The sequence below is a fragment of the Hyperolius riggenbachi genome, chromosome 6 (genome assembly GCF_040937935.1).
Source record: "Hyperolius riggenbachi isolate aHypRig1 chromosome 6, aHypRig1.pri, whole genome shotgun sequence".
NCBI classification, from domain to species: domain Eukaryota; kingdom Metazoa; phylum Chordata; class Amphibia; order Anura; family Hyperoliidae; genus Hyperolius; species Hyperolius riggenbachi.
In genome coordinates this window covers 247,720,051-247,741,587 of record NC_090651.1, presented here as the reverse complement: position 1 = coordinate 247,741,587, position 21,537 = coordinate 247,720,051, and the positions used below count along the sequence as shown (strand labels likewise).

General features: G+C 43.8%; 1 protein-coding gene across 3 annotated transcripts in view; it reads right to left on the bottom strand.

Moving 5' to 3' along the window:
* Positions 1 to 14,867: 14,867 nt before the first annotated feature.
* The window catches only part of PRKCZ (protein kinase C zeta), a 368,822-nt gene continuing 362,152 nt past the window's right edge, over positions 14,868 to 21,537 (bottom strand). For all 3 annotated transcript variants that reach the window (XM_068240660.1, XM_068240663.1, XM_068240662.1), the window contains 2 exons: positions 20,946 to 21,061; positions 14,868 to 16,614 (listed from right to left, as the gene is read on the bottom strand). In XM_068240660.1, the coding sequence (XP_068096761.1) occupies positions 16,527 to 16,614; positions 20,946 to 21,061 (204 nt within the window). In that variant the 3' untranslated portion in view covers positions 14,868 to 16,526. The remainder of the gene's footprint in view (positions 16,615 to 20,945; positions 21,062 to 21,537) is intronic.

Below are 21,537 nucleotides of genomic sequence, written 5' to 3'. Positions count from 1 at the left end.
GGATTCAGTCACTAACTTTGGGAAACAATTCTTAACTTAAGAGTTCAATCCCTAAGTTAAGGATAGAATCCTTAATTTAACTACTCTAAGACCGCGCCACGCCAATGGGCGTGGCGGCAGCCCCAGGACCGCCTAACGCCAATTGGCGTCAGGTCCTGGAGCCGGCTACAGAAGGAGATCGCGCACAGGGTGCGCGCGCATCTCCTCCTTGGGGGGCAGAGCTCCGCCCCGTCTTAAGTCTCCGAGCGGCTATTGCCGTTAGACGGCGTGATCGCTATTTATTTACACAGTACAGCGCTGTACTGGGGACAGCCATGTGACACGGCTGTCCCCCTGGGGTACAAGAGAGTGATCGGCTCTCATAGGCAGAATCAGGCCAGACCCCACCAACAGAGAGCTCTGTTGGTGGAGAGAAAAGGGGGGGGGGGAATTACACCTGTGCTGTGTTGTGCGGCCCTGCAGCTTGGCCTTAAAGCTGCAGTGGCCAATTATGAAAAAAAAAACAAAACAGGATACTTTTAAATTGCTATACAGCGCTTAGACCCACCAATATTGTACAAGTCAGCAAGACCTCACACTATACAATACTCAAACTGTACAAATGCATGCACCGTTGCCTCACATAAGCAATTAGTTCAAAAACATACACCATCAAAGCCCTTTCACTGATAGAAAGAATTCCTCAATGAAAAGTCCACCAGGCATGCGCTTTTGTTGGGAAGTGAATAACTTCCAATACACAATAAAATAGTAAAATCAGCAGCACTTCCTCATAAGTAATCCTCCACCAATAAGCAGTCACCCTTTGTGGAGTGTGACTCGCCTACTACAGATGCTACGATTACAGTAGCTTTCAAGCCTCTGGGGCATTGTATAGTCTCTCCTCGCCTCCTACGATCTTTCCCTTGCTCTGTGTGGTGAGAATACGCTTCCCAGGCACTTCTGTCACAGGACGCTCCACTCAGTATGATTATTCCTTGTAACCTCAGAGATTGAAGCAAAAAAGCCTTTCATTGCGCAGACATAGTAAAAGTCATAAAAGCTTTATTTTTAAAAAAGCACTCACGTGGTATTGTTGTTAGTCGCTTTTGGAATTTTACAGCTGGTTCCACCCTGCGCGGCCTCCCGGGCCAGCCGCCACGTGACTTCCCCCTTGCTGAACACGTGGGCACACGTGGATGCGGTGGCAGCTAGCCCGGGAGGCCACGCGGGGTGGAACCCGCTGTAAAATTCCAAAAGCGACTTTAACAACAATATTTTTTTTTAAAAAAGCACTTATGTGGTATTGTTGTTAGTCGCTTTTGGAATTTTACAGCGGGCTCCACCCCGCGTGGCCTCCCGGGCTAGCTGCCACCGCATCCACGTGTTCAGCAAGGGGGAAGTCACGTGGCGGCTGGCCCGGGAGGCCGCGCAGGGTGGAACCAGCTGTAAAATTCCAAAAGCGACTAACAACAATACCACGTGAGTGCTTTTTTAAAAATAAAGCTTTTATGACTTTTACTATGTCTGCGCAATGAAAGGCTTTTTTGCTTCAATCTCTGAGGTTACAAGGAATAATCATACTGAGTGGAGCGTCCTATGACAGAAGTGCCTGGGAAAGGTATTCTCACCACACAGAGCAAGGGAAAGAGCCTATATAATGCCCCAGAGGCTTGCAAGCTACTGTAATCGTAGCATCTGTAGTAGGTGAGTCGCACTCCAAAAAGGGTGACTGCTTATTGGTGGAGGACTACTTATGAGGAAGCGCTGCTGATTTTACTATTTTATTATGAAAAAAACAGCCTGGTCTTTAGGGGGGGGTTACCACTGTGGTCCTCAAGTGGTTAAAAAGCATTACATTCTTCCACAGGAGAAAAGGAAAACAGAGAGAAACCCACCCTGTGTGTATTTGAACGATTTGTTCAGTTGGTACATTAGCTCTTGTTTGATAATGTAGTGGCAACATCTCACAACAGTGGTGGTTAGTGAATATTATGTTTGGTGTTGGGGGGGCCTACTGTAAACCTTTGAATGCCAGTCTAAAAGGAGATGGGGAAGAAGTTTTAGGTATAGAGAGTAGTCTGTGCCTGATCCAAGGGCGGATCTTAAAGTGGACCCAAATTAAAAATACAAGATTTCAGAAATAAGATCTATTTTCTAAATTATAATAATAGCAGCTTTTTTTCAGCTGCATGATGACAAATATAAAATATTTTACATTTATTGGAGAAACCCCTCCCTTCCTTTCATATTGCTGGGACAGATTCCATCAGACTGGTGGAGTAGGAGTTGTCTGGCAAAGGAGGAATTGCTAATGGCTGCCATCCTGATTTTGCTTGACCTCTCAGCGGCTTTTGACAGTCGATCATGAAATCTTGCTCAACAGGCTACAAGAGTACTGTGGCATAGATGGCATTGTTCTCCGGTGGTTCAACTCCTTCCTGGCTGGCAGAACACAAAGGGTAGCCTTAGGGCCCTTCCTCTCCAACCCTGTACCACTAAAATATGGTGTACCTCAGGGCGCAATATTATCCCCTTTACTTTTCACCATATACCGTATTTTTCGGACTATAAGACGCTCCGGACTATAAGACGCACCTAGTTTCAGAGAACAAAAACCATGGGAAAAAAAAAAATGTAACCTGGTGCGTCTTTAGTGCAGGGGCGTCTTTTGGTTTTTCAGCCATTATAGTTTTAAAATAATACATGCCTCCATAATTAAAACTCACGTTTTGTATTTGCCCATATGTCCCGGTTATTACACCGTTAAAATTATGTCCCTATCACAATGTATGGCGACAATATTTTATTTAGAAATAAAGGTGCATTTTTTCCGTTTTGCATCTATCACTACTTACAAGTTTAAAATAAAAAAATAGACATATTTCATCTTTACATTGATATTTAAAAAGTTTAGACTTTTACATATTTACATGGTTTTTTTTATTGTAATGTTTTTGTTTTTTTGATTTGGGTATTTTTGGGAGGGTGGGATGTAAACCATATTTTTTTTTTATGTAATTGTGTGTTGATTTAAATTTTTTTTTACTTTTTGTTGTAGTTTTACTTTTTGGCCACAAGATGGCGGCCATAAGTTTGTTTACATGACGTCACTCTAAGCTTAACACACGCTTAGAGTGACGCATCGGGGAGGGAACAGCCAGAAAAGGCGCAGCTTCCGAGAGAAGCTGTCGCTTTTTCAGCGGGGGAGAGGAATCAGTGATTGGGCACCGTAGCCCGATTCACTGATTGCCTGGCTAACGAACCGCGGGGCGGGAGCACGCATGGTTCCTGGACGTGGTTTCAACGTCCAGGAACCAAAATAGGCTAAGCTACACTGACCCCACAACCTACACTGTTCCCACAACCTACACTAAGCTACACTGACCCCCACAACCTACACTGACCCCACAACCTACACTAAGCCACATTGACCCCCACAACCTACACTAAGCTACACTGACCCCACAACCTACACTAAGCTACACTGACCCCACAACCTACACTAAGCTACAATGACCCCACAACCTACACTGACCCCACAACCTACACCGTCCCCACAATCTACACTAAGCCACACTGACCCCCACAACCTACACTAAGCTACACTGACCCCACAACCTACACTAAGGTACACTGACCCCACAACCTACACTAAGCTACACTGACCCCACAACCTACACTAAGCCACAATGACCCCCACAACCTACACTAAGCCACAATGACCCCCACAACCTACACTAAGCTACACTGACCCCACAACCTACACTTGAGCTACAGTACATTTACCGGCAGTGGCAGGGCTGCTGCGTGTTGTGTGCTGCTGGTCCGGGCTGAGATGGAAGAAGCCTGCAGTAAGATCAGTACGGGACTCCATATGCCCAGGGTCTCGTCTGCGGTGGTGGAGCCAGGTCTGACAACGAGCAAAGGATCCACTTCAGGAGATCAGCTGGAGTTGCCCTTGTGATCCCTCTGAGTGAGAGGCAGCTCCACAGGAACACCGGTCCGGGTCTCGGCAAGGGGAATCCTGCATAGCAGTGGAGAAGCTGGAGCTGCTGTTGGAGCCACGTGGGCCATCCTCTGGAGCTGCCCACATAGTGCGCCAGCTAACAGGCATCGGTCCGGGTCCCGCCAGGGGAATCGATCATCTGCGGTGGTAAACCATGTGGGCCATGCGCTGGAGTTGCCCACGTGGTGCGCCTGGGTCACACATATCGGTCAGGGTCTCGGGGGCGAATCCATCTCGATGGTGGAGGAGCTGGAGTCACTGCTGGAGCCACGTGGGCCATCCTCTGGAGCTGCCTACGTAGTGCGCCAGCTAACAGGCATCGGTCCAGGTCCCGCGGTGGGGAATCAATCATCTGCGATGGTGAGCCATGTGGGCCATGCGCTAGAGCTGCCCACGTGGTGCGCCTGGGTCACAGATATCGGTCGTGGTCTCGGGGGCAAATCCATCTCGATGGTGGAGGAGCTGGCATCGGTCAGGGTCCCGGCAGGGGAATCCTCAGCAGTAATGACGCTGGAGTCGCTGCTGGAGACATGTGGGCCATCCGATTGAGCTGCCCACGTGGTGCGGTAAAAGGCATCAGTCTCGGCGGCAATTAAACCATGTCAGCGGTGGTGGAGCTGGAGCCACTGCGGATGTGTTTTGCGCTGTCACCTAAAAAGCGAACACAGGGCGTCCAGGTAGCCCGAGTGCCGCTCATAATCCACGTGGAAGTAGTCAATGAGCCAGAGAACCTTGGAGCCCGATTCACCTCAAGCTGGACAACATACGGAAGCAGAATGCAGGACTCGGAGCCCGCGGCTGGAAAGGTGAGGGCTTCCGCTATGTCCTGCACCTGCCTGTGGGGGACACCTGGGCACACATTCGGACTATAAGACGCAGGGACTTTCTCCCCTCACTCTTAGGGGAGAAAAAGTGCGTCTTATAGTCCGAAAAATACGGTACATGCTGCCACTTGGAGAAATCATACAAAAACATGGCCTGACATATCATTGCTATGCTGATGACACCCAGCTATATTTGTCATTCAAACCTGACGTCACAGACCCTACTCCACAAATAAACGCATGCTTAGCTGAGCTTCAGGAGTGAATAATAATTGGCTAAAACGTAATGCTGACAAAACTGAGGTTCTTGTTATCGAGGGCCAGGGCTCAACAGCAAAGCAGCCCCAGTCTCAACCAACACCGCTAAGGATAGGGAGCTCAGACCTGAACAACTCAGACTGTGTGCGCAGCCTGGGAGTACTGATTGATGGGAAATTAAGCTTCAGGAATCAAATCTCAGCTGTTGTGAAACATTCCTTCTTTCACCTAAGGAATATTGCAAGGATTAAACACCTAATTCCTTCAGAGGATCTTCCAACCCTAGTTCATGCCTTCGTCACATCAAGGTTAGACTACTGCAACGTCCTCTACACAGGCCTGCATAAGAAAGACTTACGCCGCCTGCAATTAGTACAAAATGCCGCCGCAAGGCTGTTAACGAGCCAACCCCGCCATTGCCACATAACGCCAACCCTGTGCTCACTCCACTGGCTACCGATGAAATGGAGAATTCTGTTTAAGATTGGCTTACTAACATTCAAATCCTTGCACAATCTGGGCCCTGGATACCTGAAGGACTTGTTGCAACTGCATCACCCCCCCCCCACACACACAATCTTATATCAAAAGGACGTAACACCTTGGTCACCCCCAGAGTCCACCTCAAAACCTTTGGAGACAGAGCCTTTTGTCATGCTGCCCCTACACTTTGGAACTCCCTGCCACACCCAATCAGGACAGCTCCATCCCTGGAAGCATTTAAGTCTAAACTGAAAACCTACCTCTTCAGTCTGGCATTCATGAACATCAGACTATCTCCTCTGTAACACAGTCCAGCCTGCAACCCTGTATTGATCTGAGACACAACTATGCGCTTTGAGTCCTATGGGAGAAAAGCGCTTTACAAATGTTATTGTATTGTATAACCTTAGTTATGAAAAGAGAAGGGTGAAAAGCATGCACTGAAATGCTCATAGGCTTGAAGGAGTGTTTATCTTTATATGTGTCAAAGTAGTGCAACTAAATATTTTGAATTAAAAAAATGTTTGGTTTGGGTCCACTTTAATCTTTGAGCTCCGCTCCCTGCATGCATTAGAAAGACAGGGAGCGAAGTGAGCTGAGAGTGGAGGGAGCAACATGTGTACTCTGCTTCTTGATCTGGATCCATTGATTCAGGATGCAGGCACTATCAGAAAATATGTAAGCAAATGTTCCTCTCACCCACTTTCAGCATCACTGTCACCCACTGTCTGTATTGCTAGCACCCAGTTTCTTTATGACCCTCTGCAATACAGTCACTCACTATTATCACCCACTTTCTGCTTGACCATCACCATTAACCGCAATCATCTGCTCTCTGACTATCATAAACTGTACTATTGTCACCCGCTACTTGCACTGCCATCAACATTGTCTGCACTACTATCAGCTATGGTCAATGTGATACAAATAATTACAAACTGATATAGATTTTAAGCTTATTTTTATGCAAATATATGACACTTGAAACCACTTATAAATCTGATTGGTCTGTTGCAAAATAGAACTAAAAATCTGCATCAATTCAAAATTATTTGGATCACACTGAGCACCCCTATGCTTTATCTGCATGACTGGCACACACTTCATTATCTGCTGTGTCTCACAACTGTCACCATTTCTTCAAACTTTAGCTGTCACTTATGACTTGCTGTCACTATAGTCACCCACTCTTCATCTGCTGTCTGTCACTTCTTGTTACCCACTCTCTGCCACTACAGTTATCTTCTCTCTGTCGCCTCTCTTCATTGGTTATTTGTCAGTTCTTTTCACCCACACCACTAGCTGTAACTTGTCATCAGCTGCCACTTATTATCTGCACCTTCTCATCACTCACTCATTTATTCACTAATCATGTGCTATCTACCACTTACTGTTAACCACTGATATCCACTACCTTAAAGCTCGTCCCCTACTGCCCATCTACCTATCACAATTAGTCTGTCGGTTACCTGTCACTATCTGACACTAGAATCTACCAATCAATACCTGGCTGGCAATAGAATTTACTAAACTCTACCAGCCTCCTCTTAAAATGTATGTCAACACTGGAGTGTACCTACTGTATCACTTTCTGTCTGCCATTAGAATGTACCCATCACTGCTTGCCTAACACTAGAATCTTCCTATTACAACTTGTCTGTCAGCAGGATCTACAGATCAATACCTGTCTGTTACTAGAATCTACATTTCACTAACAGTCTGCCACTAGAATCTACCAGACAAGAAGCTACCAGTCTCTACTGTCCTATCTAGAGTCTACACAACAGTACCTGAGTTCTGGTTCACCATGAGCTTGCTGGTTAGTCTGTACCTTCCTATCACCGTAATATACCAGCATTCCAATACAATTACAAATTACTACCTGCCTCCCACTAAGGATGAGCTTTCAAATGCCATTCTGAATGCTTTGACACAGAACCATAACCTTTACATAAGCAGGCCACAGGAGGGGAGGCGTTAACTCACCTTCATCTCCACCTCTGGCTGCTGTGCTCCACGTTCATTCTCTCCAATATGTCCTCCTCCACAGTCTGTCACTGCACCTTGTGACTGTCGTGATCAAGGCAAAGTTAATTTTCACAAAAAAAGTCTCCCTTTCACTTGAGTGGTTTGCAGCAGGTCAAGCTGAAAGAATGCTTTATAAATCTAATTGTAGATATTAATGTTATACCATGTTTCCCCAAAATTAAGACAGGGTCTTTTATTATTATTATTCCCTTTAAAACATGGGTCAGGACTTATCAGGGGATGTCTTATTTTTACATGAACAAAAATGTACATTTTATTCTTCAACCGAAAATTAAAAAAAAAAAATCAAACATTTATTCAAATAGTCATGTCATCCAAACCCTGAATTTCATCATGAATTTCTTGTGACTATTTCTTTTTAAATCCTATTTTCTGGGGAAGAGGGTAGGGGTCTTCTGAGTGGAATTGTTTTGAGGGCATCTGCTTTCCTTGGTTAAAGGTCCATCTGTCCTGCTGCATTCTACCATATTGTCAGTTGATTTCAATGTTTTGCATGTATACCGTATTGGTCTAGAAAATATTTTTAATGAACTGTAACTAAGGTTTATTTTCGGAGTATTGCTTATAAAGTGAGTGCTCAACTTACAAATGCCCCACCAATCCCGTTGGGGTCTCCCTTTGTGCCACCTTCCATCCCCATTCTGCACTCCCTGAGACCACAGTATAGTGCTGTTGGAAGCTACTCACCTCCCTGCTGGAGTCCATTGGTGTGTCTTCCTCGCTGCTCTCTCTAGTGCAGACATTTCCTCCTGCATGATGCGTAACTACACGCGACATGCAATAGGTGATGCTTGGCACTAGAGTGAGCAGTAAGAGGACACACAGCATTGGACTCCGCCAGGGAGGTGAGTAGTTTTGCAGCTGCACAATCTCCTCCAGGCTTGGGGAGCGCAAGGGGACAGAGGGACACAGAAGGAAACAGTGTAGGCCCAGAGGAAACAGTTTTCGGACTTGGGGACTGTAGGTTCGTTTTTAACATGAATCTGTTCTTATCTAATTCATTAACAGGAGACTACCTGTATTTCGAGCAACCACACAAATTGTAAAAAAATAATAATTATGCTTGGTCTTTACCGGGATACAGGGTAGCACAGGGTAGCGATTCTGTGTGTGGTTGTTTTTCATACTTGTGTTAGATATACCTGTATTGTTCTATAGCTACATAATTGGCACAACCAGTGTTTACCTCTGAACTTGCTATAGTAAATAAACAGTGCAGTAAAGTCTAAAACACATATGCAAAGGCAAAGACCGCTGGTTTTTCAACAAAGTCTTTAATGTGCAAGAATATAAATGATCTTAATTATTTAATGGATTAGTATACCATCCTCTGCACAATTAACTTAGCAAGGTCTTAACTCATTTCAATTTACAAAACTACAAGAACATATTTACTGATTTACAATCATTAAATTAGCTATAATGTTCATTTACTATTCCAAATAAGACAACTAGATAATTACCAGAGCCATATTTTTCAATATATTAGTTATCCCCCCCCCCCCCCAAAACCACTATTAATTACAGCCTTCATTTGTTTTCTTAATTTATAAAACAATTTACTTTTTATATATATATATAAAAATTTCCCCTTCATCGAGAAACAAAACATCTTTTCTCATACACTTGCATATGCGCAACAAAAACTGTTTGGCAACACAGGAACATTTTGTAATGCCTTAAATTAAATGTATAAAATCAAGTTTTTTTTTTTTCTTTTGTTATGTTACTTTCAGCGAATAGACATCCGCTGTCTTCATCCTGCACTAAACAAGCACATGAAGTTACACAGGACCAAACCTTTTAAGCTCAGTGTTGCAACATGACTCAGTCTAACACGCATAGCTGCAGCAGTCACTCAGGATCAGTCATCAAAAGGCAACAAAATAATACACATTTCAGAATGTCCAGAACGGGCTTGTGTGACTGGGTAGAGTATGATTTCATGTCTGGGGATATCCTCAGACTCTTCCGGTCAATTTGTTCTTGTGCATTAGGAATAGGGCTGGTCAATGAGATGCAAATAATTTTAAGTTGATGCAGCATTATCCAAATATATGCGGCTTAGAAATTAACATATCAAATCCCGCTGAGGTAAAATTTGATTGGTTCATTTTCAAGCTGCATAAATTTGCATACACAATTTGCATGATCCTGCATCAACTGTAAATTTGCATCTCATTGACCAACCCTTATTAGGAATGATGGTAGCAGCCAAGTTTAGGACACTGAATATATAAAGCAACTTTTACATCTTTCTTCAGAGAAAGCTTTAAAAGTGTTCAAGGGTGCAGGTATACTACACTGATAGTGTTCTCAGTTACAAGATTTTAAAGCTAATCGCTTGGCTAGGCTAGTCAGAGTCTGGGCTGAAGTAATCCTCAACCATTCATTGCTGATGACTCTCCAATGTTCTAATTTAAAATGTGTTGTAAAGTCTCAGTCACCTGCTTCTAAGGGTGTCCCCCCCCCCCCCCCCCCCAATTGCTGTTCCTATTTCTATCATCAGAAAAGTCCCCCCCTCACTGATTTTGTAGGTGTTGAGCTGTTCATACAGTATGCCACAGTTGATCGGAAAAAGAATGGCCTTTCCCAACGTTTAATTGATAAAACTACTGAAAATCATGCATACAGAGTAGGGATGGTCAATGAACTGCAAATCATTATGAGTTGATGCAGGATTATACAAATTTTGTATGCAATTTTATGCAGCTTGAAAATGGACCAAAAAATTTTACCTCTGCAGGTTTTGATTGGTTCATGTTCAAGCTGCATAAATATGCATACAAAATTTGTATAATGCGGCATCAATTTGAAATGATTTGAATCTCATTGACCATCCCTAGAGTGCACTCACCACCTTCAAGTCAGGTCCATTCTTCACAGAATAACAGTGTGCCAGGTCATCATGTCCAGACGGTCACTCTGTGGAGAGTGGATGAAAGTCTAGGTATGACTGCCACAGTCTCTGCACCGAGCGAGAGAGGGCAGCAATGAGAAAGGGGCACACAGTCTCTTGTCTGACAGATTTTTTAATTATGCCCAGAGTTGTACTTTAACGTCATTTTAAATCATGAGTCAATAATGAGATCCCTTCTGAACAGTCTCCACAGCTAGGAGGGGGCTAAAGAGAATGCAGCCCAGCAATTGTGACCTCAACCTTGAGTGGGTAAACCTTTTTCGTTCATTGAGATGAGAATAGGGGAGGAACTATAGATTAAGATTACAAGTTGCCGAGTTCATTGTGAAAGTGACTCTGTACGGAAAGGGATAGGAGGCCTGCCATATTTCTTTTTTTAAACAATGCAGATTACTTGGTTGTCCTGTGGATCCTGTGCCTTTAATGCTTTAAACTGCTGAACCAAAACCAATGTGCAGATCAGATGCTCTGACTAGTTTGATCACACTAACCACATGATTGTTGCAGTTGAGCGATTTGGATACCATTGAGGACAGAACCATCAAGAGGGCAGCTGGCATTGTTTGAAAGAAAAAAAATTGTGGCAGCCTCTCTATCCCCCCATATAAAGTACTCTATAGGTAAAGTGTAGGCTAAAGCTAGGCATACATGGGTGAGCAAAGCCCAATTTTGTGAAGTGACTGCTTCTTCCTAGTAAATTTGTCATAGAAAAGTAACTTATGCTCACTTAGCCTCAATCTGATCTCAGTAGTAATGTACTGCAATGTCCTTTGCACATTTGTTGCCTAGCTGGGATCAGGACTCAATTTCTTGGGTGACGGCGCATAGCCGATGCTGTACAGCTGCATCACTAACCTCCAGGCTAGCAATGCATCTGATGCTATGGAGGGACAATGAGCAGTGCACAACAAAATAGTTTACTGCAGGCAGATTTGCTTGTGTTGGGATTGCTAAAGGTCCAGCATGCTGAATTTTCAGCAGATGTTGAACAACCACTGTACACAAGCTAGATTCACTTAAGTTCAATCCATCAAGTGTACGTAGCTTAAAGGAGTCATCAAGCAATGTCCCCTACCCCCTGATCTACTTACCTGTGGCTTCCTCCAGCCTCTTGCAGCTGACATTTCCCACACCGCTGCTCTGCACTCAGCCACTGGTCCGGGATCCCTGCATGGTGTCTCGCCAGGCCATTCTCTACGGCACCTGCGCGAGCCCCGCTGTCAATCAAGTCCACGTTGTCAGGACTGTACTACCGCGCCTGCGCAGTACCGTCCGGACAACTGTGACTTGAGTGACAGCGGCACTCGCGCAGGCGCAGTAGAAGACTACTTTGAGGTCGCCCTCTGCACCTGCAGGGACCCCAGGCTGGCGGCTGCAATCGGAGATCCAGCGTGGGACATGTCAGCTGCAAGGGGCTGGAAGAAGCCCCAGGTAAGTAGATCGGGGGTAGGGGACATTTCTTGATGACTTCTTAAAAACAATACTAAAACAAGCTGATCTTCCCCCCACTTGCTGAAAATACATTGCAGCTCCCAATGACACTTTCAATCAATAATATTTCTGAAATCGACCAGACATGTATCAATTGGGAAGGTGGCGCGAACATGTCACTGGTAGATGGGGTCAAAGTGACAAAATCTGCAAGGAAAAAAATATTTAGCAATATATGGTTGCCTTTAAATCAGTGAGTCTGTACCAAGCCATCCTGCTCCTATCACATCCTACATGAACTACGTATTGATACCTAGACGTGGGATAAAGCTTGAGGAAGACGCGGGAGAGCTTAAGTAACAAGGCACAGGCTTAGGATGCAAGCAGGCACTGACATTATAATATTATACATTTACATGGTTTACCGCCTTTACATTTTTGTGGAAAAAGCACCATTGGAAGTACAGTTGTCTTGTGACTAATAGATGCACCTTTGTTGGAACTCTCCCCTCCCCTTACCCTGCATATTTCCATCCCCCAGTGCTCAAGATCCAGCACCCTACCTGCCAACCAGTACTTGTCTTCTTCTGATTAAACAGTAAATTAAGAATCTCTTCATTTACTGACAAATATGATGGCGCCTAAAAGTGGAACTAAAGTAACATTTTAGGTTTTTATAAGTGTGTCTGGGACCTAACCGCAATCTATGCTCCAATCCTCTCATTGTTGCAGACACGAGTTTTCAGACAGGCCTTCATTTATTTTCATTGTAGTACTGGGATCTAGACCACTCTCTCTCTATACATATATATTGGTTAGAACAGACCTGGGATCTGATTTTCAAAGTGGAAGGTTGCAGAACTTTGTATTATATTATAAAATGATACTTGAAGTCAATAAGATTTTTTGTTTCCCCCTTAAAATACATTTCCTGACCCAATCTAAATGGTATTCTGCTCTGTGATTGATCTTAAATTCGGATTGTAAGGATATGCTAAGATCAATCTATTTTTACTTTTGATAAACTTCAGATTGTTGCAGGTGTCTATTATTACGCTGCCTACTTAAAGCGGTAAAAAAACTGACATAATATTCAATAAAAACATGTTTTCCTACTTTTTATATCACATACAGTTATCATATTTGCTTTTGTGCATAAGTAGTATTATTCATTTAGAAACTACAAGTTCTCAAACTACAATTTTTTTTGCTCTGAGAGTTGCAATTGCATTTTATTAATAACTGGTGTATTTCTATTGTATGTCTCTTGTAATGTACCCAGGAATGATTTCTGAATACCTCTCTGTGTTCTGGAGTGTCTGCACACTCAGAGAAGTGTTTACATTCCTCACTTGATACATTTAAGTAAACACAAGATAATCACTAGTTTGGATGTGTCCAGCTTTCCCTGCAGGGAGCTTCTAAGTTGTGTTTAACTAGTTGAATGCTGTTTTAGAAATAAAATGTGGTAGTATATAATATGCTGTAAATAATCTTTTAGAGCAAAGAAGAAATGCTGGGTTTCATTCTGCTTTGACTTAAACAAGCTGTGGGTGAGTGTACACATGCTCGGTTCATGGCGGCATCGGATGAGTTTAGTGGTGTGTGTCCCATAAGTGCCACACTGTACAGAGCAGCACATCCTGACTCTCACAATAGTAGTGAAAGAGATGATTAGTGCATTTCAGTGCTCCTGTAAGCAATACACTTGTTAAAGAGAACCAGAAGTGAACTGCAGGTCAAAAATCAAATACTGTACTAGCCTAAGGAGAGGGAGGCTTCCAATGCTGTCCTCCATCGTTGCTCAGGTCCCTCCTGTATATCAGGACCATACTCCTCTTCATGCGCAAGCAAAGCCACGCCTGCGCAGTAGCATGTAGCCGCTATGGCCAAGCTCGTACTTGAAGAGGAGTACTGTCGTGAGCTTGCTGAAGGATTCCTTTGGGGGATCAGCACTCTGTAACGGTGGTCTGGAAGATGGCGCGGGAAGACTCTAAAGGATCCAGAGGCTGCTCTCTTCTTTGGTATTTGACTTTTGACCCAAAGTTCGCCTCAGGTACGCTTTAATTAAAAAGTTATCCATTTTAAGCATTCATCACAGATTCAAAAATAGCTCCTTAGCAAATATTTTCTTCTTTTCCTCTAGCCAAACCAACAGTGCCACATACTGTATTTTTTTTTTATACAACTGGTACAGAAGTTCTCCTAACCTCAGATTGTTTCCCCAGCAATGTAGCCACCTATACTGAGCTCCTGATACATGGGCAGGATGGAGAGCATACAGGATAGCTTTAGTACAGACTGTTCTAAGGAAGATGATAATATTGTAGTAAATAATGCAGATAGTGTTGCGGTTTGTCGTCCTCTTTTATCTCATTTAACGAGCCGAGATGGAAATCATTCCAGCTTGTGTGCAAATGTCATGCAAATTGTATGCAGCTTGAAACTAGGCCAGATTCAAGAGGAAGTTAATTTGATTGACCCAATTTCAAGCTGCGTGGAATTTGCATGCAAGCTGGAATAATTTGAATCTCCTCAACCAACTGTATTAAGATAATAAATAATAATACCTAAGTGACTTTTAAAAAGTTTTTCATGATGTGCTAATTTGTCCCAAGCCTTAGAAACGATTTTTAAAGTGAAACTTCACTATTGCTGAAAAAAGGCAAACCTTTCCGTTCAGCTCTAACCAATGCATGGGTTGACAAACATTGTTTCAGCTTGGTGACCTACACAAACAGTTTTTTTTTTTTACAGGCCTCTAACTGTGATATGGGAGTGTCCAAGCAGCAGTAAAACTAGAGAGGAGTAGTCTAATGCTGGATACACACGGTGCGTTCGCGCACTCGATTTTCCCGTCGATTCGTTTATTTCCAACATGTCCGATTTGGATTTCGATGGATCGTTAGGTCGCTACGGCATACTTTGCATGTGAATCGACCTAACGATCCATCGAAATCCAAATCGGACATGTTGGAAATAAACTAATCGACGGGAAAATCGAGTGCGCGAACGCACCGTGTGTATCCAGCATAAGTCTCTGCGATATGGAGGAAGTGGGGGCAGAGCTGTGGGGGGCACAACTACTAACTTTCCCTTACCCCAATACAGGGGACTACTTCAGGGCAAGAGTTTTTGTGGCTACACTTGTGGTGGGTACACTTGTTTTGTGACCCTTGTGAGATGGGCTGCAGGGCCGGCAAGGGAAAGGGAGTGAACACTGGGGTGCCCCATGAATTATAGTTATGCCACTGCATCCAAGTCTGCTGCCAGTCAATGAGTAACAGGCCCCTAATCTGTGCAGCAAAATTGGAAGTTTTGTCGGAAGTCCACTCTTCATCAGGAGAGTACAGATTTCAGCCATGTATAGCAATACACTTCCAGCTACAGTCACCTTTGTAAATGTATAACTGACCACATAATGAAAAGGCAATATACTATTAACTTACAGAAAGCTTAGTGGTGCACAGATACAGGTTTGTAGCAATTTTCAGTGAAAGTGGAGTTTGACTTTAGGAGGACATTAGTAATGTCATTTACCTAATACAGAAGCCATTGTGTTAGCTAGCCTTCAGTCCTGCCAATTCCTGTGTAACATGACACACGAGCGGTATAACGGACATTAGGGGTCTTGTCATTCCTTGTGTGACCAGCAGCTACAAAACAAAACAACTAACATCCAGAACTATGTGCTTGATGAGGACACGCTATGCATCAGAAGGAAAGAAGGATAAATTCCACCAGTTAAGGCTAAGGGATGTGTTGTCAGGATCTATGGCTGGGCGGATTAGTCTGCATGGAATACTGCATTAGAGCCATACATGAGAAGCGTTAGGCACATTACATTGTGGGTTTTCAGAAAGCCATTCAAATGTGCAACTTTTTTTGTTTTTTTTTAAAACCTCCCAACAAATTGTTTTGGTTACTTTTATTGCCTTTGCTATACCCTAGATTTCTAATTTTAAGTGCAATATTGCTGTGTCAGCTTTTGTTTTACCCATCCATATAGTTCCCTACCCTTCTAATATTTCCAGTGCAATTAATATCTTAGGTTTCCAGTCAATGAGAAAGGTTGGATGGAACCAGCAGGAACACAGCTTGATTTAATACTCAGGTTTACAATTGCCACAAGGGTGGGTTGAGGAGGAGAAAGTCATCAGTCCAGACCTGGCCTGTCCCTCGGTCTCCTCTTGTCATCTGGTTTTGCAGGATTGCAGCACACGGCATCTAATGCACTAATGGAAGCGGCCTTGCTTAGGTGATTGCCTGAAATAGAGAGTTCTTCCACGCAGGTGCCCTCGGGTGGAGTTGACGTACACTGTAGAACCTTCAAAGGAGGCAGGCACAAAAAGTGAATCCCTTGTGTAACTCAGAACTCTCTTCAGCAAGAGAGCTGCAACGATTCGGGGGGAGGGAGATCCGCTTAGAAGCCCCTCCCTCAGCAGCAGATCCTGTAGTGCTGGTCTGTACTGAGAACCGGGCATCAGTTTTCCAGCCTCGCATGCATATACTGTAGTTAAGGATACAAGTTCGGGATCAATCACGTGGTTTTGTCCATAGACATTACAGTCCTTCATACTGTCTCTTCTGTTGACATCAACAAAGGGTTTATGTATTCAAATCCTTCAAATTCTGATTGGTCTATTCGTTTTATGACATCCCTGAAAGAGAAATGGAAAATGGTATTGCTGCAGTTGTGTAATATGCAATTAAATGCAAGTCTTGTCATGGCTAGAAAAAAACCCTGCTATGTTGTTCATAAAGGGGAGACCTTAAAGTGGAGCTCCTTTAGTTTTATTAGTTTTATTGTAGGCTTGTATGATAGGAAATGGTTAAAACCCCAATTTTGTTTACATCCGGTGTCTTGTGATAGGGTCACTGAAAACAGGAAGTGAAGTCAGGGGCATACTGTGATTCTGGCGAGGGTGTGGAGGAGCTGCATAGTGACCGAAGATAGGGGAGTAGATCCAGAACGGAGGGGGAGAACAGCCTAGTGGGAACAAACACTGTCCGTTCCCATAGGCTTGCAATCCCCAGGTAGTCTGCCAGGAGTCACTCCGACTGGCAGATTTACCGGGCTGGCTAGTTAACGATCGAGGTTGCTCGGACGGATGGCTCTGGACCGGGAGTATGTATAATTTTTTTTTTCCTGGGGTGGGGGGATTGGTATGGGTGGGGGAGGGAATCTCAGGAACACTAACACAGGATCCATTTCCACTTGCACTTTTGCCCCGCTGGATCGGAGTGTCTTTTTGGCCTAGTGTCAACGGGCACTTAGACCCCTGGTCCAATACACAATATGACCTGAAATTTTATATAAATTATTATTAAAGGCAGTCGGTGGAGCTAGCAAATGACTTCTGTCAAATTTCAAAGGGCTTTCACTAAACTAAAATTCACTCAATAGTCAATATGTACATAATAATCACAAGAAAGCCACCCAATGGGTAATGTTCATTATCTACCATCAATGAAATATTCGTGTTGAGTGAATTGATCCTTCAGTAACACAGTTTAATGGTCTATTCATAAAGCATAAAACTTTGATGTATTGCTGCTTTATCTGCATTGCCGCTGCTTTCAATAGTTTGCAATATGAAAACCGACCTATTAAAAAAAAAAAGTCAATGGGGAGTATTAACTATGCAGTGGTATTGCCGTGTGCACTGCAATTTCACCAGTACTTCCGGCAGTACTGTAGCGCACAATGCACATCACCTGGATAAATTGTATGTTGCCAGGGTACCGCCCGCACAACATAACTTGCATAGTGTGCAGTACCTTAGCGTATGTGTAACCAAGCTAACATGTTGTGCTAATCCGTACCTGTCAGAAGCTTCTGGAAATTTAGCATGTGCTTCCTGCATAGTGAATGCACCTCACTGTTTGTTTGCAGTAGAGTGGTAATATTTTCCTGTGGCTGCTAGATACCCATTGATTCTTTAGGTTCATATGACATTCCACCTGGCAGCCAGGGATTGACTGAGGATCCGCCCTGAGTGGGAGGGTTTTGTGTCTACTGGTGGTCACCAGCTCCTCTGTGGCTCTGTAGACATTATGGCCTCGATTCATCAAGACTTATCGCATCAATTACCAACAGCTCGGTAAAATACCAAACTCGATAAGTTGATTTCAGGATTCATCAAAGTTATCTACAGCTGTTAGCGAGCATACGGTAATCATTCGGTAATGATGCGATAAAACGGAAGAAAGTGCGAAGTGAAAATGAAAGTGGGCGTGGTTTAGCATTAAATTTAGGATTAGTTATCTCCTTCACTGCTCTGTTGTTATTCCTGTCAGATCATTGCTGACAGAGAAGATGGAGCAATTTGAAGTGGTTATCAATCAGCTCAGAGTGATTCGAAGGCGCAGAAGGGCAAGAATAAGATCTAGAACCATATCAATTTGCAAGAGAATAGATATATTTGCTATAACAGGACATTTGCATTTCTCTTGAATCATCTTGTAAGAGAACACAGGCAGTGCCAGGGTTAACTAATATTTCTAGCTGCACTATATTTTTTCAGGCTCCGATCAAGCTGTAGCTGGCGAAATTGTGGGATTGTCCCAAGCCACTTCCAGAATCCTGGTCCAGGTGTTAAGCACTATTCGGAATGTGGCTACGTGGTGTTCAAAGCAGGGCTGTGGAGTCGGTCCAAAAATCCACCGACTCCGACTCCGACTCCTCAGTTTAGGATTCCTCCGACTCCGACTCCACGACTCCGACTCCTCTAATTTGCATATTACATTTTTGTTGATTAAAAGTATGTAACATGAAATTCGTCTCTTAACTGCCGACGCTTAGGAATTTTACAAGACAACTGAAGTGAGAAGGATATGTAGACTACTATATTTATTCCCTTTAGACTAAAACTAGTCCTTGGTAAGAGTACTTGTAAAAGGTACAAACCGGAACAAAGAACATCTATCAGGCCCTAGGCAATGTAAGTGTGGGTACATGTAAGAATGATGTGCAGGTACTCTGCAGGGGAATGAGGAGATTGTAAACAGACAACACCTCTGTGTTCAATGTGCACAGCATTCTCAGTGGATTCCCTGCAGCTCTGTGGGTAGTGCATATGTAGAGTATAGTACTACTGTGTAACAAAGTAAACCTGAGACAGATGAAATTAAAGTTTTATACATACCTGGGGCTTCCTCCAGCCGCCTTCAGGATAATCAGTCCCTCGTTGTCCTCCTCCACCACCTGGATCTTCTGCTATGAGTCCAGGTACTTGAGCCAGTCAGGCGTAGTGCGCATGCACACACTCCGCCGCCAGGAGCATACTACACCTGTGCAGCACTATTGCGCAGGTGCAGAATGTTCCTGGCTGTGGGAGCGGCATGCGGCCGGACAGCGCTGACTGGCTGAATTACCAGGACTCATAGCAGAAGATCCGGGTGGTGGAGGACAGAGAGGGACTGATTAGCCTGAAGGGGGCTGGAGGAAGCCCCAGGTATGTATAAAACTTTACTTTTCATCCGTCTCAGTTACCCTTTAATTTGTAGTGACCAAACCAAATTTTAATAACATATCACATTATTTGATTTCATCAGCAAAGGGAGTGCATGCATTTGCATAAATCAGCATCAATGCAGAATTATTTCCATGTCATTGACCATCTCTATTAGTGACACAGCTACACATCAGGCTTTATTCTTACAGCATAGATGTTATTTAGTATATATAAGAGATTCCTGTGTACACATCATATATACAGTCACGATCAGATATGTATATCTGACCTTAAAAATACAGGGACTGCTTTATTGCAGCAGCACAAGTAACTAATTTTGATTGGTTTATTTCATTTTTGTGGACTAAGCTATTACTGTATATATACTGTATATATACATTATTTTTAATGACTAATATCTGAGAAATAGAACATTTTATCATATTTTCTATTTTAATTACAGTTACAAATTCATTAGGAGTCGGAGTCGGTGCATTTTTTCCCGACTCCGACTCCAGGCACCCAAAATTGCCCGACTCCACGACTCCGACTCCACAGCCCTGGTTCAAAGGACTGCCTTTTTACCCACAATTCCACAGGAATCTTATGGCCTTGTGTTAAATTACTGCTGTAAAATGGAAATATCGACACGTTACCGAATGGTTATCGATATTTTATCGAAGTCACACCCAATGCAGAAAAACCTTTATGAATACAACTAGAATTCAGTAATTTAACGAACTGGAAAAAGTTTTCGCAAAGACAATGATGAATCGAGGCCTTTGTTTGCCACACTTTTCTTCAAAGAAGGTGCAATGCATCATTAATAATGGACCTTATTGCACCGTAAACAGGACGACACATTTTCAGGTTTAAAGAGACACTGTAAGAATAAAAACATCCCCTAGGGGGTACTCACCTCGGGAGGGGGAAGCCTCCGGATCCTAATGAGGCTTCCCCCGTCCTCCTCTGTCCCACGGGGGTCTTGCTGCAGCCCTCCGAACAGCGGCCCAACAGACCTGACAGCCTGTTCAATATTTACCTTTCCAGGCTCCAGCGGGGGCGCTGTTGTGGCTCTTCTGAGGGAGATGGGCGGAAATAGCCGATCTCCGTCGGGTACACTCTACTGCGCAGGCGCAGGAAACTTGCGCCTGCGCAGTAGAGCGGCCCGACGGAGATAAAGGAGATCGGCTATTTCCGCCTATCTCCGTGGTAAGGAGCGGATACTGCGCCTGCGCTGGACCAACGGAGGTAAATATTTACATCGCCGCCACTCTGGGAGGATTTTCGCCGCCACCGTGGGACCGAGAAGGACGGGGAAAACCACAATAGGATCCGGAGGCTTCTCCCACCCGAGGTGAGTACCCCCTAGGGGAGGTTTTTTCCTTACAGGTTTTCTTTAAAATTCAAACAGTACACATTTTGAATTCCCATTTATAAATATTCGCCTTTGTAGTTGTTTTTTCCTTCACATTATTTTATATAATAAGATGTAAATATATATTGAACATTTGTAGATGCTGTATGTTACATACTCATCATCCGGCGTAAGCTGCACTGGCTCACTGGTAAACTGTGTGTCAAAGTTGTCCAAACCATAATCATCTGTAATCTGTGGCTTGAAAGGTGGAACCACCTGCTTCTTCTCCAGCTGCAAGGAAAGGAAAAATGGCTATTGTGACACAGAAGGCACTGAACATGTATCACAGCAACGCGCATAACCAGCCATCCAGCTCTATGGCAGCACTGATCTGACAGTCACTCCCAACTGGATTTGAAGTAGGAATATATGATGGATGCATGAACAGGGGTTGTCAAACATGATGAGCCACAGAAATGCCCTGGATGTCAGTGGGGCAGGAAGGGAAACCTCACTCAACAACAGTCAAGAAAAGACTTAGGTCAAGCACTTAAAGGACAACAGAAGTGAGAAGAATATGGAGGCTGCCATATTTATTTCCTGTCAAACAATACCAGTTGCCTGGCAGCCCTGCTGATCTATTTGGCTGCAGTAGTGTCTGAATAACACCAGAAACAAGCATGCTGCTAATGTAGTCAGATCTGACAATGTCAGAAACACCTGATATGCTCCATGCTTGTTCAGGGTCTATGGCTAAAATTATTAGA